This window comes from Lynx rufus, unplaced genomic scaffold, assembly GCF_022079265.1.
Source record: "Lynx rufus isolate CCGP_SWC_20201006 ecotype Redwood Valley unplaced genomic scaffold, mLynRuf1.p SCAF_2, whole genome shotgun sequence".
In the NCBI taxonomy this organism is placed as follows: Eukaryota; Metazoa; Chordata; class Mammalia; order Carnivora; family Felidae; genus Lynx; species Lynx rufus.
In genome coordinates this window covers 185,146,525-185,161,834 of record NW_025814834.1, presented here as the reverse complement: position 1 = coordinate 185,161,834, position 15,310 = coordinate 185,146,525, and the positions used below count along the sequence as shown (strand labels likewise).

Below are 15,310 nucleotides of genomic sequence, written 5' to 3'. Positions count from 1 at the left end.
TACTATTTTAAGTTTACTTATTTTGAGACAGACAAAGACAGCACAAGTGGGGGAGAGGCAGAGAGACAAGCCTGACACAGGGCTCAAACCCACAAAACTGTGAGATCACAAGCTGGGCCGAAACCAAGAGTCGGATGCTTAATTGAGCCACCCATGCATCTCAAGAATGTGCTACTATTAAACACACTTTACAGATAAGAAAACTTGAGAAATTAAAAATAAAGTCATTTGCCCAGAACATGTAACTAATAAGTAGCAATGCTAAGGTTCAAACACCAAGTTTTCTTTACTCCTTTTAAAACTGAAATAGAATTCACATACCGTTTAAAACTCATCCCTTTAAAGTATACAATTCAGTATTTTTTAGTAAAGCCACCACAAGTTTGCAACCATCACCACCATCTAATTCTAGAACATTTTCATCAATCCCCTGAAAAAACTCTGTAACCATTAGCAGTCACTCTCTATTGCCCATCCCTAGCTTCTAGCAACCACTAATTTACTTTCTGTCTCCACATATTTGCCTATTCTAAACATTTGATATAAATGAAACCACATAATATGTGGCCTTGTATTTTGCTTCTTTTACTTAGTATAACATTTTCAAAGTTCATCCATGTTGTTGTATCTACCAATACTTTGTGGCTGAATAATATTCTGTGTGTGGATATGTCACAGTGTGTTTATCCATTCATCAGCTGATGGGCATTGAGTTGCTTTCACTTTTAGCTATTATAATGTTACTATGAACATTTGTATACAAGATTTTATGTGCTCATATTTTTTCATTTCTCTTGGGTATATACTTAGGAGTGGAAGAGCCTCACTTTTTAAACACTGTGATTTTCTACTTCCCTGTAAATTACACTAATGTGTTTAATTCGTCTCACTTATTTCAGCAAATTAACTTTACTAATGTAAGAAAATATAAGTTATCCACAAATTATCAAGATAGGTAGAAATACAGCCTGCATTAATAATACAAAATAGCCTATGTACTTATAGTGGTTTGTAGCATGGACTTTGGTGTCATGATGTAAGTTTAAATCCTACTCTGCTACCTTTTGGATAAGCTATTTAACCACTATGAGCTTCAATATCACCTAAAGCTAAAGTAGTCGTAAGGATTAAGAGACAAATAAAATAGTTGTAACTTTTTGACTGCTAACTACAGTCAGGTCCTACACTAACCACTTGATACACGTACATACACACATACACACAAACTCATTTAACCATCAAATCTACATGTAATAGCAATCACTGCTCCCAATTCACAGATGAGAAGAGTGAGGTTTAGAGAAATCACACAAGAAACACTTGATAATAAAGCTATAGTGATTAACTAAATAGTACTGGTGCTGGAATAGACAGGCAAATCAATGGAGAATAGTACAGAAATAGATACAAATACATGGTACTTCTATTATAAAAAAATATATCTCCAATCATTAACAAAAGATCCATTATTCAATAAATATATGAGGCCAGTTATCTGATTATTAAAAAGGGAAAAACCTCTTATCTCACATATCAAAATAAAGCAAAAAATATAATTCTGAAGGGGGAGGGAAGATGAAGAATATATTTTTTACAATCTGGAAGAGAAAAGGGCTTTCTAAACATAATTAACACCCAAAAAGAAAATGATAAATCTAATTATATCTAAACTGGAATATTCTGTACAAACAAATGGTTAAAACACAAAACATTTAACACAAACTGTAAGAAATGCTTACCACATACATACGATAAAAAATCAATTTCCTCAATATACAATGAGCTCTTAAAAATTTAATTAGAAAAAAACCTAAAATGGGTAAATGACAGACTTTATACAAAGAAAAAATAGCCAATAAATAATAAAATGATCAATCTTGATTATAATAATATAGTACAAATTAAAACAATTTCTACTTATGACTGATACTCATTTTTTATTTAAGAGAGAGCGTGCGAGCAGGGGAAAGGGGTGAAAAGAGAGAAAGAAAGAGAGAAAGGGAGAATCTCAAGCTGAAACATTTAGCTACATTAAAATTTCTGCCAAATATCTGTAAGGGTTTATAAAAATCAAGCTTATATTCTACAATTTCAGAGAATTTACCTAGGTTTAAAAAAGAGCAAAACTACATTTTTCTCAAGTGTCTCATCTATACCATTTTTAAGCAGCATTTTTATTTATTTATATTTTATTTATTTTAAAAAGTTTACTTTGAGAGAGAGAGAGCACACGCACAAGCATGCAAGGGGGGGAAAGGACAGAGGGGGGGAGAGAGAGAGAGAGAGAGAGAGAGAGAGAGAGAGAGAGAGAACGAACCCCAAGCAGGCTCCACACTGCCAGAATGGAGCCCAACACAGGGCTTGGCCTCAGAAATGAAAGATCATGAACTGAGCCAAAATCAAGAGTCTTTTAACTAGCTCAGCCACCCAGACACCCCTATTTATATATTTATTTTTAACTTTACTTATCTAAGTAATCTCTACACCCAATGTGGGGCATGAACTCATGACCCTGAAATCAAGAGTCCCATGCTCTTCTGACTGAGTTAGCCAGGTATCCTTAAGCAGACTTTTTTATATATCATTACCTTTTTTTATTTTTGCAAAATGCAAAACAACTTTACAAAACAAAGATGTTAAAAAATCATACATGCATATAATGCCGATTATACATATATTTGCACAGTTATAGGATGATGGAAGAAGTATAGAAGAATATATTTCAGGTTGTTTTCATTCATACTCATGGGAACGGGAAGGAAGATGGTAGGGGATTTGGGGTACATATGTGGAAGAAAGGTGCCAGTAAGGAAAGGAAAAAAAAAAAAAAACGGCACAAGACTGAATGGTGTAGAATATAATTAAAAGACTAAAAACTGCCATAAATGCCTGAAGAAAGGAAGCATTTCATAATATAATGAATAAAATCCATCTAGTATAGATACACAGATGATGTTCTGGAACTACTCTTGAAAGGTACACTGGCTGAAACTTATTAAACATACTACAGGGTTGACAAGTTAGAGACGCATCAGAATCCATTATGCAGGCTTTATATCTAGTGGTATACCAAGGTCTAGTAAATTACATAGACTTTCTGTTAGAGGCAACAAATGAAAAGAAAAATGCAGTTATATTGCAGGTTAGGATACACACCAGGCAGAGAAGAAAGGCCTGCTTTCTACTCCTGGTTCTACTCCTAACTAGCAATGTGTCATTGGCTAAAGTATACTCTCTCTAATCCCTTTTGCATTTATCTGTAAAACAACAAGAACTAGAATCCACTTTCCAAGTTTCCTTCTAGTTCTGATATTCTACAATTTTTTTTTAATGTTTATTTATTTTGAAAGACAGAGAGAGCAAGCAGGGGAGGGGCAAAGAGAGAAGAAAGAGAATTTCAAGCAGGCTCTGAGCCATCAGCACAGACCCCAATGGGGGGCTCTAAGTTAGTTACGAATCAGGAGACTGACCTGAGCAGAAATCAAGAGTCAGACACTCAACCAATGGAGCCACCTGGGCACCCCTGATATTCTACAGTTTTACTCCATAAAATCTAATTACTGAAGAATTGCCAGTTATTTTTAAGTAATCATATTAATACCAAGAACTTAGAAGAAGTAAGAAGGCTCACAAACCTGTGCCTGAAGCAGTCTCAGCTGTCTGTCCTGTTCTGTGAGGAACCTATATGCATCCGGAGACAGTCCCATCATTCCATTATCTGGCCCGGTCTTGGGTGTGTGTGTGCACACTGCACAGGGCCGTGAGTTACATGCGTCCACGTGTGAAGGCAGTCTTGCCACAGGCGATGGTTCTACAGTGCTGTGGGGAGGGCAACCACCCGTGCTTCCCTGGGGTCTCAAGGCTATAGGACTACTTGAAGCACAGAATGCATTAGAGTACAGAACTGGACATCCACCTGGGTGAAATAACGAATGTTTGTGAAGGGCTTCAGACTGGAGGTCTTGAATGGACCCTACGGTATTCATTCCTTGCCAAGAATTTACTGGACTATACTGAATATGGCCATGATGCTGACAACAACTGCAGACATTTGTAGAATAGTAAGATGGTGGTGGTGGAGTAGGTATCTGAAGTTCCATTGGTCTTCCTGAATTACAGGATGAAAAAACAAAATTGTGTGGGTGGGACTGTGAGGCAAGAGAAGACTGCTTGGAATTACATGTGGAGGATCCTATAAGATATTCTTCTTTGTGTAAATTTGTATCAGGAGATGGCCCATTAAGAGAAGATGGTTTACCACTGTTCCTGTTATGGGGGTTCCCTTTTTTACAGGTAGATGATTGTCTTACTTTGCCATGTCTTAAAGGAACAGTGCTCTGGGTTAACTGATTTGGTAACCCTCTCAAGGAAGGCTCTCCAGCTTTAGCTTCTAGGCTGTGTTCGTCATCGTAAAGCTGGGGTTGCAATGGATCCAAGTGTTCAGAGTGGTTAATCAACAAAGAAGGGTTTTCATTATTCACCATTTCCAATGGCTTAGGGAGAGGATTTGATTCTAAGAAATTGCCATCCAACACAAGCGAAAGTTCAGGAACTGATGGTTGGATCTTAGAAACCTATAAATGGGAAAGAAATGAAAGAGGGAAAGTATTTTTTAGGATGCCTCACTTTCTTCACACTAATATTTTCCAAATTATATCCAGTTACTTATTAAAAAGTGTTTATTCTTTATTTAGACAGTTGACACATATTTTCTGGGCATCTTCTACGTGCCAGCACTAGGAATGTAACTGTGAGGAAAATAAACAAGGTCCCTGCCCTAACAAACTTACTTAACAATGGAATTCCTTTTATTGGAACACTGATTATTGTTGCTTAAATCACATAACACAATATGGGAAACTGTTTTATAATAGACTTTTTTTTACCCTCTCCCCATAAAAAAAATTATTGCTGGCAGAATGCTTTAATAGATCTAGTAGCAAATAATGTTTCTGTATCTTAGGTAATAAAAGATCTTTCAATAAATATTTCAGAATATTTTTCTACTAAGTAAAATTATTCACTGTTCTTCTTTTTATCAATACCAACTAGTAATTGGAAGAGCAGAAAAAAGTAAACAATACTCGCTGTGGTAAATTTGGTTATAATTTGATAGTAATTTTTAAAAATCTTTCCCATTCCTGGGGCACCTGGATGGCTGTTGGTTAAGTGTCCAACTCTCTCTCTCTTTTTTTAATGTTTGAATGTTTATTTATTTATTATTATTATTTTTTAATGATTTTTTTTAATGTTTATTTTTGAGACAGAGACAGAGCATGAACGGGGAAGGGCCAGAGAGAGGGAGACACAGAATCTGAAACAGGTTCCAGGCTCTGAGCTGTCAGCACAGAGCCCGACGTGGGGCTCGAACTCACAGACTGCGAGATCATGACCTGAGCCGAAGTCGGCCGCTTAACCGACTGAGCCACCCAGGCGCCCCTATTTATTATTCTTAAAATCATGTTCATTTATTTGTTCTTGAGAGAAAGAGACAGAGTGCACAAGGTGGAGAGGGTCAGAGAGAGAGGGAGACACAGAATGTGAAGCAGGCTCCAGGCTCCAACCTGTCAGTGCAGAGCCTGACGCGGGGCTTGAGCCCACAAACCATGAGATCATGATCCGAGCCAAAGTCGGATGTTTAACTGACTGAGCCACCCAGGCACCCCTAATGTTTATTTATTTTTTATAAAGAGAGAGAGGGAGAGAGAGAGAGAGAGAGAGAGCGCACGCATGAGCAGGGGAGGGCAGGGAGAGAGGGAGACACAGAATCCAAAGCAGGCTCCAGGTTCTGAGCTGTCCACACAGAGTCCCACATGGGGCTTGAACTAACGAACCATGAGATCATAACCTGAGCCGAAGTCAGTGTCTTAACTGACTGAGCCCACCCTGGCGCCCCCGACTTTTTTTCGCCTCAGGTCAAGATCACAGAGTTCATGCGATCCAGCCCTACGCCGGGCTCTGCACTGATAGTGCAGGGCCTGCTTGGGATTCTCTCTCTCCCTTTCTTTCTGTCCCTCACCTACTTTCTTCTAGTAAGTAATTAGTCCAATTAAGGCACAACAATTCTACCATCAAAAAATTATGACAGATTAGCAATCTCCAAAATCAAGTATCATGTTTTCTCAGATTTGGTTAATAAGAATCACTGTCAAGTTCTGGTGGTAGTACAGAATGTTGAGTCTACATGGGTTTTTTAAAAGCACCAGGTTCTGAAACCAAACCTCCTGAACTACTAGCTTTACTGAATTCCAATTTTACTACTTACTAGTTGTTTAATACTGGGCAGGTACTTAACCAATCTGTGCCTCAGTATTCTCTGGAAGTAGTAATAAAAAGTACTTATTACAATATGTACACACATATGTATATATATCGCATACAATAATTACATATACTTGTGAGAAATATCTGTATCTATATATATAGATATAGCCACATTGATATATAGCTAGATACATCTTAGAATAAAAATTAAATAAGTTTCAGGTAATATTATTGAATGCTTTAACATGAAGAGATTTTCGGTTTCTAAACAATAGGTGGGTTCTTTATAAGATCAGTGATACCTTCTGACTCACAGGATGAGGACTAGGAATTGGTCTTGGAGAAAAATCTTCATCTTCAACACCAGAGTCATGATCATTTATTGGCATTTTCCCTGGAGATAACTTTTGGGAAGACCTAAAAAACAGAAGGGAATAAAGAAAAGTCTTCAGTAATCTTATTTGTTCATTTGTTCTTTCTTTTTGAAAGTGAATAAAATCCTTTAATAAACCAGAGTAGTATCTGGATCATTTAATTTAGTATTTGACAACCACAAATTATTTTTTTTCGGGCCAGTGTTAGCTGCCTAGGAAAGCTGGTGCAGTCAGATTCATGCTTAATAAACTACCTCTCTTTGCCTGATCGCGGGAAGTTTACAAAATATCAGGGGCACCTGGGTGGCTCATTCAGTTACGCATCCGTCTTCAGCTCAGGTCATAATCTTACAGTTCGTGGGTTCGAGCCCTGCGTCAGGCTCTGTGTGGACAGCTCAGAGCCTGGAGCCTGCTTTGGATTCTGTGTCTCCCTCTCTCTCTGCCCCTCCCCTGCTGGCGCTCTGTCTCTCTCAAAAATAAATAAACATTAAAAAATTTTTAAAAATATGTATTTAAAAAATTTTTAAATATGTATTTTAAAAATAAAGTATGTATCAACAGTTACTGAGCATCTTCCGATTAACACTTTGAGGAATGTAGTTATAAATAAGGCATAGGGCTTGCCATAGCAAAACTTTAGGGGCGCCTGGGTGGCTCAATTGGTTGAGCATCTGATTCTTGGTTTTGATTCAGGTCATGATCTCAGGGTCGTGGGACTAAGCCCCTTGTCAGGCTCGGTGCTGAGTGTGGCACCTGCTTGAAATTCTTTGTCCTTCCCCTGTGCACGTGTGCACAGTCTCTCTCTCAAATTAAAAAAAGAATTATAATCTGGTGACAGAGCTGTACACTCACTGCATTAAACACTGTGTTAAAAAGGGAACTTAAGAGAGAACTACTACACTTTCCTGTGCACTGATAGCTGTGATGGGAGAGCTTGGAGACATTAACTGAGGTGCCTCCTCCTACTGAGTCAGTTGTAATCATTGGGTGACAGCTGCCTGCTCCAATAGAACACAGACACTATTTTGAGTACTGAGTTTCAAAAGCCAAAATTAGAGTTTAAAATAAAATTTGGAAGACTATATGCATCAGATTTTTTTGCATCCTAGATAAAGTCTCAATAGGATGAGTTCAGGGAAGAGAAAAGCCAGAAGGAAGCTAAAAGAGCATAGACATTGATGGAATCCCTAGAAAGTGTCCTACATCCTGTCTCTCTGGTCAGGGAGCACAAAGAAGCCCCCAGGTAGGAGGTGTGACGGCAGAAGAGACCTTTGCCTAAACCCTGGTGGTCTGGAGAAGCAAACACAGAGTTCTTTCTGCACCAAGGTGCTGCAGTGAAACAATCCGAATGTCTGCATGGTGTGTTTAAGCAGTAGGGTCTGCACTCAGTCCCATAAAGTTCTCCCCCTACACCCAAGAATGACATGGAGAATATTATTGTATCCCCTGTGCCTCAGGGGAGCACAGACATGACAGAGAACCAACGACCTGACTAGAGTAAGGAGGTCACAGCAGAAGCCTGCACAAACCTACTGCCAAAGACCAGACGCAAATGAAAACATCTCAGCAGATGGCAGCTTGGATGGATGATAATCATGTCACCCCAGGACACTACTACTGGCACAGCATTAATTCCTCCAAATTGCATATAACCTCAGAGGAAAGAAGACAAACAGAACTTGAATTACTGAAATTTGGTTTCTATAACCAATTGGGTGGTCAAATTAGAAATTAAGTTCAATTACTTTTAAAAAGAAAAAAGTTAACATTTTTTGAACACCTGAGTTTGTGGCAAGGAATTAATATTTGCTACATATTTACTTGTGGTAACACAAACATGTAAACACACATAAAATTTCTGACATTCAGCAATAAAATCCATTTCTGAGCTTTTGTAGGACCCAAGGCAAAAAGAAAAAACTTTATGTTGTATAACTATAACATCAGTTCTTTAGGTGAGATGAACATTTTCCTAAAATCTAAAAATGATCATTCCTAAAGCTCTGATCAGAGTTGAAAACTGGCAAAATTTTCAAAAACAATGTTAAAGAAATTGGGGCACTGGGGTGGCTCAGTCTGTTACGTGTCCGACTTCAGCTCCAGTCACGATCTCATGGTTTGTGAATTTGAGCCCCGCATGGGGCTCTGCTCCGACAGCTCAGACCCTGAAGCCTGCTTCAGATTCTGTCTCCCCTTCTCTGTGTGTCCCTCCCCCACTTATGCTCTCAATCTCTCTTTCAAAAGTAAGTAAATAACTTTAAGGAAAAAATGAAGAAAAAAAAAGAAATTATAAGTGTCTCCTAAATTTGGCTTTTTCTTCCATAAATAATCCATAAAATCTTGAACAAAGACTTCAAAAGACAGTGATGGTATTCCTGAAAACCTGTAGGAACATAGGTTTCCGGTGATCTAACCTATTCCCAGGATAAGTTAAAATGCCCAAAGACGGAGAGAGCACACCTCGGGTATCTGTCTAATCTTCAAAACCTGTAACTATGTTTACCGCACTTGGGAAAAGGAAGTTTGCAGATGTGATTAAGTTAAGATCTTGAGATATGGAGATTATCCTAGATTACCCAGGTAGGCTCAATGTAATCACAAGGGCCCTTATACAATGGAGGCAAATGGGTCAGAGTCAGAGAAGAAGATGTGAGGATAGAAGAAGTCAGACAGAGATCTGAAGATGCTATACTGCTAACTTTGAAGACAGAGTAAGGGGCCACCAGACAAGTGATGCACATGGCCTCTAGAAGGTGGAAAAGGGAATAAGATGGATTCTCTACTAAAGCTTCCAGAAGGAATGCAGCCCTCTCACCACTTTGACTTTAGCCTCAAAGACCATTTCAGACTTCTGACCTTCCAAACTGGAAAATAATAAATTTCTTACAGCAGCAACCAGAAACTAATACAGATTCAGTCATAATTCCCATTTTACAGATGGAATAATGATGTATAGAACCAGGACTTGAATGCAGATGTCTTATACCATAAACTGAGCTCACAACTATTATGTTGTGACCTCTATAAATAATTGGTATAGTTGGCATTTATTTTAAAATCATATCATAGTTAATTTCCACCTACAGAATCAAGTGATAAATGAATCCTATAGAAAAAAATCAAGCCATTTTCTCAATCACTGCAATAACCTATAATGAACCTTACACCTCCTGTTTTGCATGCAAGATACTAAACAGTATTATAAAGGGACCCAAAGACAGGTTAAGGTTATATTCAAAACGTTGAGAAAAGGACAAATTAACCACTAGGGCAAGTTAAAATAACATTTGTAGGAGTATCTGGCTGGCTCAGTCAGTAGAGCATGTGACTCCAGTAATATGGAGAACATTCAACACTTCATCACTGGACTATAAATCTCACGAGGGAAGAAATCATGTCTGTATCTGTTTTTAATACCACCATATTTCTAGTCTTTAGCACATTACCTGGCATACAGGAGAATACATAAGAAAGCTGGGATAGGGATATGAAGGGTTAATTTTATGTGTCAACTTGGCTAGGCCACAATAACCAGATATTTGGTCAATCGTTATTATAGATGTTTGTGTGAAGTTACTTTTAGACGAGATTAACATTAAAGTCAGTAGACTCCAAGTAAAGCAAATGATCCTCCAAAATGTAGACAGGCCTCATCCAGTCAGCTGATGGCTTTAATAGAACAAAGAACGACCCCCTGCAAGAAGAGGGAATTCTGCTGGCAGATTTGGACTCTAAATGCAACTCTTCTCAGCCTCCACAACTGCAGGAACCAATTCCATAAAACAAAGCTTTCTCTCTCTCTCTCTCCCTCCCTCTCTCCCTCTCTCTCTCTCTCTCTCTCTCTCTCCATCCTGTTGGTTTTGTTTTTCTGGAGAACCCTAATACAATGGAGTATCTTTTTTTTTTACCGGGACAAGTATATACTGACCCAAAAAATCACAGCCAGTATTCACTTAATACTCCCCAAGAGCATTTTCTTTTTTAGGTAGAGAAGTTTTTTTACCACAGTTTCTCGGATAGACCCAAGTTTAAAACTACAAGTCAGAGAAGAACAAACAGAAGGCAAACTAAACAAAAACAGGAGCTTCTTCCTAAGCAAGATAATTTCTTGACACTTCCTGCCCCTATGTAATAAAGCAACTCAAATGACAACTACATTAAAGTTGTCACTTCATCCGAGTATGAAGTAATGCATGGACATCTTATGATATAAGATAATACAATCAGTTTCATCAGATTAGGGAGTTACTTTCATTACTCATTAAAGCTAATGAATATAATAAAAAAAAGTACACATGAAAATAGTATCTTTTACCTTTTAATTGAAAGATTCTTGGAAACTTTGTTGAAAAACTCTGTTTCTGCATTTTGGCTTTCAGCAGTCAGTTCAAAATGGATTGACTTTTTATCAGAAGGTTCAACATTCTGAAATAAAGAAGGGCATATTTGGAGAGCTGACTTAAATAGAAACAACAGAGAATTCTATTTAGATGAAAAGTAGCTCTGAGGGGCACCTGGGTGGCTGTCGGCTAAGCCTCTGACTTGATTTCAGCTCAGGTCATGGTTCGTGGGTTCAAGCCCTGAGTCAGGCTCTGTGCTGATGGCACAGAGACTGCTTGGGATTCTCTCTCTCTCTCTCTCTCTCTCTCTCTGCCCCTCCCCCACTCCTACTCTTATGCTCACTCGCTCTCTCAAAATGAATGAATGAATGAATGAAAAGTAGCTCTGAAACAACAGGAAGTAGGAGACTTATTTCTATTACTGTAACCTTTTTAAAAAAATTGTTTTTAAAATTGAGATATAACAGACACGTCACATTAGTTTCAGGCATACAACATAATGATTTGATATTTGTATATACTGCAAAATGCTCACAATAAGTCTAGTTAACATCCATTACCGTACAAAGTTATAATTCTTTTTCCTTGTGCTGAGAACTTTCTTTTTTTTAAGTGTTTATTTTTGAGAGAGAGAGAGAAAGAGAGTGTGTGCAAGGGGCAGAGAGGGAGACAAAGGATCTGAAGCAGGCTCTGTGCTGACAGCACAGAGTCTAGTGCAGGGTTCAAACTCACAAACTGTGAGATCATGACCTGAGCCAAAGTCGGACGCTTAACCAACTGAGCCACCCAGGTGTCCCGCTTTTGCTGAGAACTTTTAAGATCTACTGTCTTAGCAACTCTCAAATATATATATTATTAAATATAGTCAACATGCTGTATGTTAGATCCTCATGTCTTATTTTAGAACTGAAAGTTTGTACCTTTTTTTTTAAATTTTTTTTTAACGTTTTTTAAATTTATTTTTGAGACAGAGAGAGAGACAGAGCATGAACAGGGGAGGGCAGAGAGAGAGGGAGACATAGAATCTGAAACAGGCTCCAGGCTCTGAGCAGTCAGCACAGAGCCCGACGCGGGGCTCGAACTCACGGACTGTGAGATCATGACCTGAGCCAAAGCCGGATGCTTAACTGACAAGCCACCCAGGCACCCTGAAAGTTTGTACCTTTTGACTCCCTTCACCCATTATGCCCACCCCAAACCACACTGCAACAATATGTTTTCTGTATCTATGAGTACAGTTTGATCATTTTTTTTCACTTAGCATAATACCATGTTGTCACAAATGACAGTATTTCTTTTTTATGGCTGAATAACATTCCACCGTGTGTGTGTGTGTGTGTGTGTGTGTGTGTGTGTGTGTGTATGCATACACACATTTTCTTTATCCATTCATCCATCAATGGATACGATACTTAGATTGCTTCCATGTCTTGGCTACTATAAAATAGTATTGCACTGAATATGGGGGTGCAAATACCTTTTCAAGTTTGTGTTTTCATTTCCTTTGGATAAATATCCAGAAGTGTAATTCCTTAAACATGTTAGTTCTATTTTTATGTAACCTTTTTAAATTGTCCATTTCCCTGCTACATAAATGAAAGCGAGAACTTAATTACCTGTATTATGTAACTTACTCAATAATCAGGGACTCAGTGAAAATAATAACTGAACTGAGGATATAACATAAAGAATGAGTAAATGATATATGTGTCTAAAATGGAAGTAAATTATTAGACCTCACTTAAAATAATTATATTTATAATTAAAATACAAAAACTTGATTCATGAACTGATAGCCTATAAATGAAATTAAAGAAGGCACAAAGGGTGCCTGGGTGACTCAGTCAGTTAAGCATCTGACTCTTGATTTTGGCTCAGGTCATGATCTCATGGTTCGTGGGTTCTGCACTGACAGCAGAGAGCCTGCTTGGATTCTCTGTCTCCTCCTCTCTAACCCTCCCTCTCTCAAAAATAAATAAATAAACAGTTAAAAAAAAAATAAGGCACAAAATAATATCAGAGCGAAAACACATGATTATTTAAATATATTCAATATTTTTGTAATAAAATACAGAATTAAAAAAAAAAGTTTTATTTAAGTAATCTCTACATCCAACATGGGGCTTGAACTCACAACCCCAAGATCAAGAGTTGCATGCTCTTCTGACTAAGCCAGACAGGTGCTCCCAGAATTTTTTTTATTATTAGTTTGACCTAGGACGATCAATCATTTTACTGAAAAGTGGTCTTTGAATGTTTTTACATCATGACACTTATGGTTTCAAAGATCTACTTTTTCTGTGACCATCACCTAGATGTATTTTTATGTGTTTTATGAGCTATAGCAACAATCTATTCTGATTCCTAGGATTATATATAAACACCGACTTTCTTGAATTTTAGAGACAGAGAGAGGAAGACAGAAAGCGACAGCACACAAGTCAGGGAGAGGGGCAGAGGGAGGGGGAGAGAGAATCTTAAGCAGGCTCCATAATCCGTGCAGAGCCCAGTGTGGGGGTCAATCCCATGACCCTGGGATCATGACCTGAGCTGAAACCAAGAGTTGGATGCTCAAATGACTGAGCTACTCAGGTACCCCTAAACACTGACTTTCAAATGTGAGAAACCATTTGTTATATCTACACATTTAAAAAATAACAGGGAACACAAAATGCAAAGATCACAAACTAACTCTCAATATCATAAAATGATATATAAATTTCTTGATACTCTTCAAAGGTTTCAGAAAAAATTGGGTAAGTTATTCTGCAGAAAAGCTCTGATCCTGTATTACAGTTTGGTTCTGGAGACATGGTCTAAAATTTATAAAACGATATTAACCATAAATGAAGTTAATATTTAATAAGAATAATTATAAACAAAGCCTAATAGTCTGAGTTACTATTTATTTTAAAGGGTAAAAATCATTGGGTTTAAACTGCCAACAGGCAACCCTAACTAGTGATTACATGTTAGGAATCAGGGGCACCTGGGTGGCTCAGTTGGTTAAGTGTCCGACTCTTGGTTTCAGTTCAGGTCATGATCTCACGGTTCGTGCGATTGAGCCCCGCGTCAGGCTCCGCATTTACAGCACAGAGCCTGCTTGGGATTCTCTCTCTCTCTGCCCTTCCCCCACTTGCTGTTTCTCACTGTCTTAAAAAAAAAAAAAAAAAAAGTGCTAGGTAATCAAATCACTTACTTTGAAAAGATGTAATGTTTCCTTGCTGGTTAGTAGCTGGAACTGAAGGTCAGATGACCTGCCATCACAGGGGAGGCATTCATAAAACTCAGGATCCTTATGTGTCACAGAATAGAGAACTATAATGAAATTTCCAGATTCTGAAAAAACCCTGGACAAAAAAATGCCATTAAATTAAAATTTACTGAGGATAATGAAAGTACACTTTTAAGAACTCCTACAAGAGCCTCTCAACCTAATTAATAAACTACTTAAACAGTCCAATTTTGGGAAGAAAACTGGGGAGCAAATTTATGCTTACTTTTTTAGTGTTACTGATTTTTAATTTTTATTTTTTTTTAAATTTTTTTTTTTCAACGTTTATTTTATTTTTGGGACAGAGAGAGAGACAGAGCATGAACGGGGGAGGGCCAGAGAGAGAGGGAGACACAGAATCGGAAACAGGCTCCAGGCTCTGAGCCATCAGCCCAGAGCCTGACGCGGGGCTCGAACTCACGGACCGCGAGATCGTGACCTGGCTGAAGTCGGACGCTTAACCGACTGCGCCACCCAGGTGCCCCAACTGATTTTTAATTTTTAAAATACACTTTACTATAAAGTACATATTCCTTGTAAAAACTTTAAGCAAAATAGGGATATATAAAATAGAAAACCAATTCACTTTATGGTTTAATGTATATAATTTTCTCCCAGGCATGCAAAAACATCTTATACAATCTAACTAAAATAGACCATACCATACATACTACAGTTGACCCTTGAACATAGGTTTGAACTGCACAGACCCACTTAAATATGAATTTTTGCCAATATAGCACAGTACTATAAATGTATTTACTCTTATGATTTTCTTAAGAACTTTCCTCCAGATTGCTGTATTGAAAAATACTTGTAATATACTGTCAGAACACGTAAAGTATATAATACATAGAACACAAAAAAATATGTGATAACTAACTAGGTTATCTATAAAGCTTCTGGTCAACGGTGAGCTAGCTATTAGTATAAGTTTCTGGGGAATCAAGTTTTATGCAGTTTTTTGTTGTTGTCGTTTTTAAGTAGGCTTCACACCCAGCGCAGAGCCCAATGCAGGGCTTGAACTCACGACCCTGAGATCAAGACCTAAGCTGAGA

General features: G+C 37.9%; 1 protein-coding gene across 1 annotated transcript in view; it reads right to left on the bottom strand.

The window, feature by feature from the left end:
* Positions 1 to 15,310, bottom strand: part of STIL (STIL centriolar assembly protein) — a 65,431-nt gene that overhangs the window by 31,284 nt on the left and 18,837 nt on the right. Inside the window, exons 9-12 of the mRNA XM_047085691.1 lie at positions 14,178 to 14,328; positions 10,954 to 11,063; positions 6,567 to 6,681; positions 3,636 to 4,574 (exon numbers count right to left, since the gene is read on the bottom strand). Coding sequence (XP_046941647.1) covers positions 3,636 to 4,574; positions 6,567 to 6,681; positions 10,954 to 11,063; positions 14,178 to 14,328 — 1,315 coding nt within the window. The remainder of the gene's footprint in view (positions 1 to 3,635; positions 4,575 to 6,566; positions 6,682 to 10,953; positions 11,064 to 14,177; positions 14,329 to 15,310) is intronic.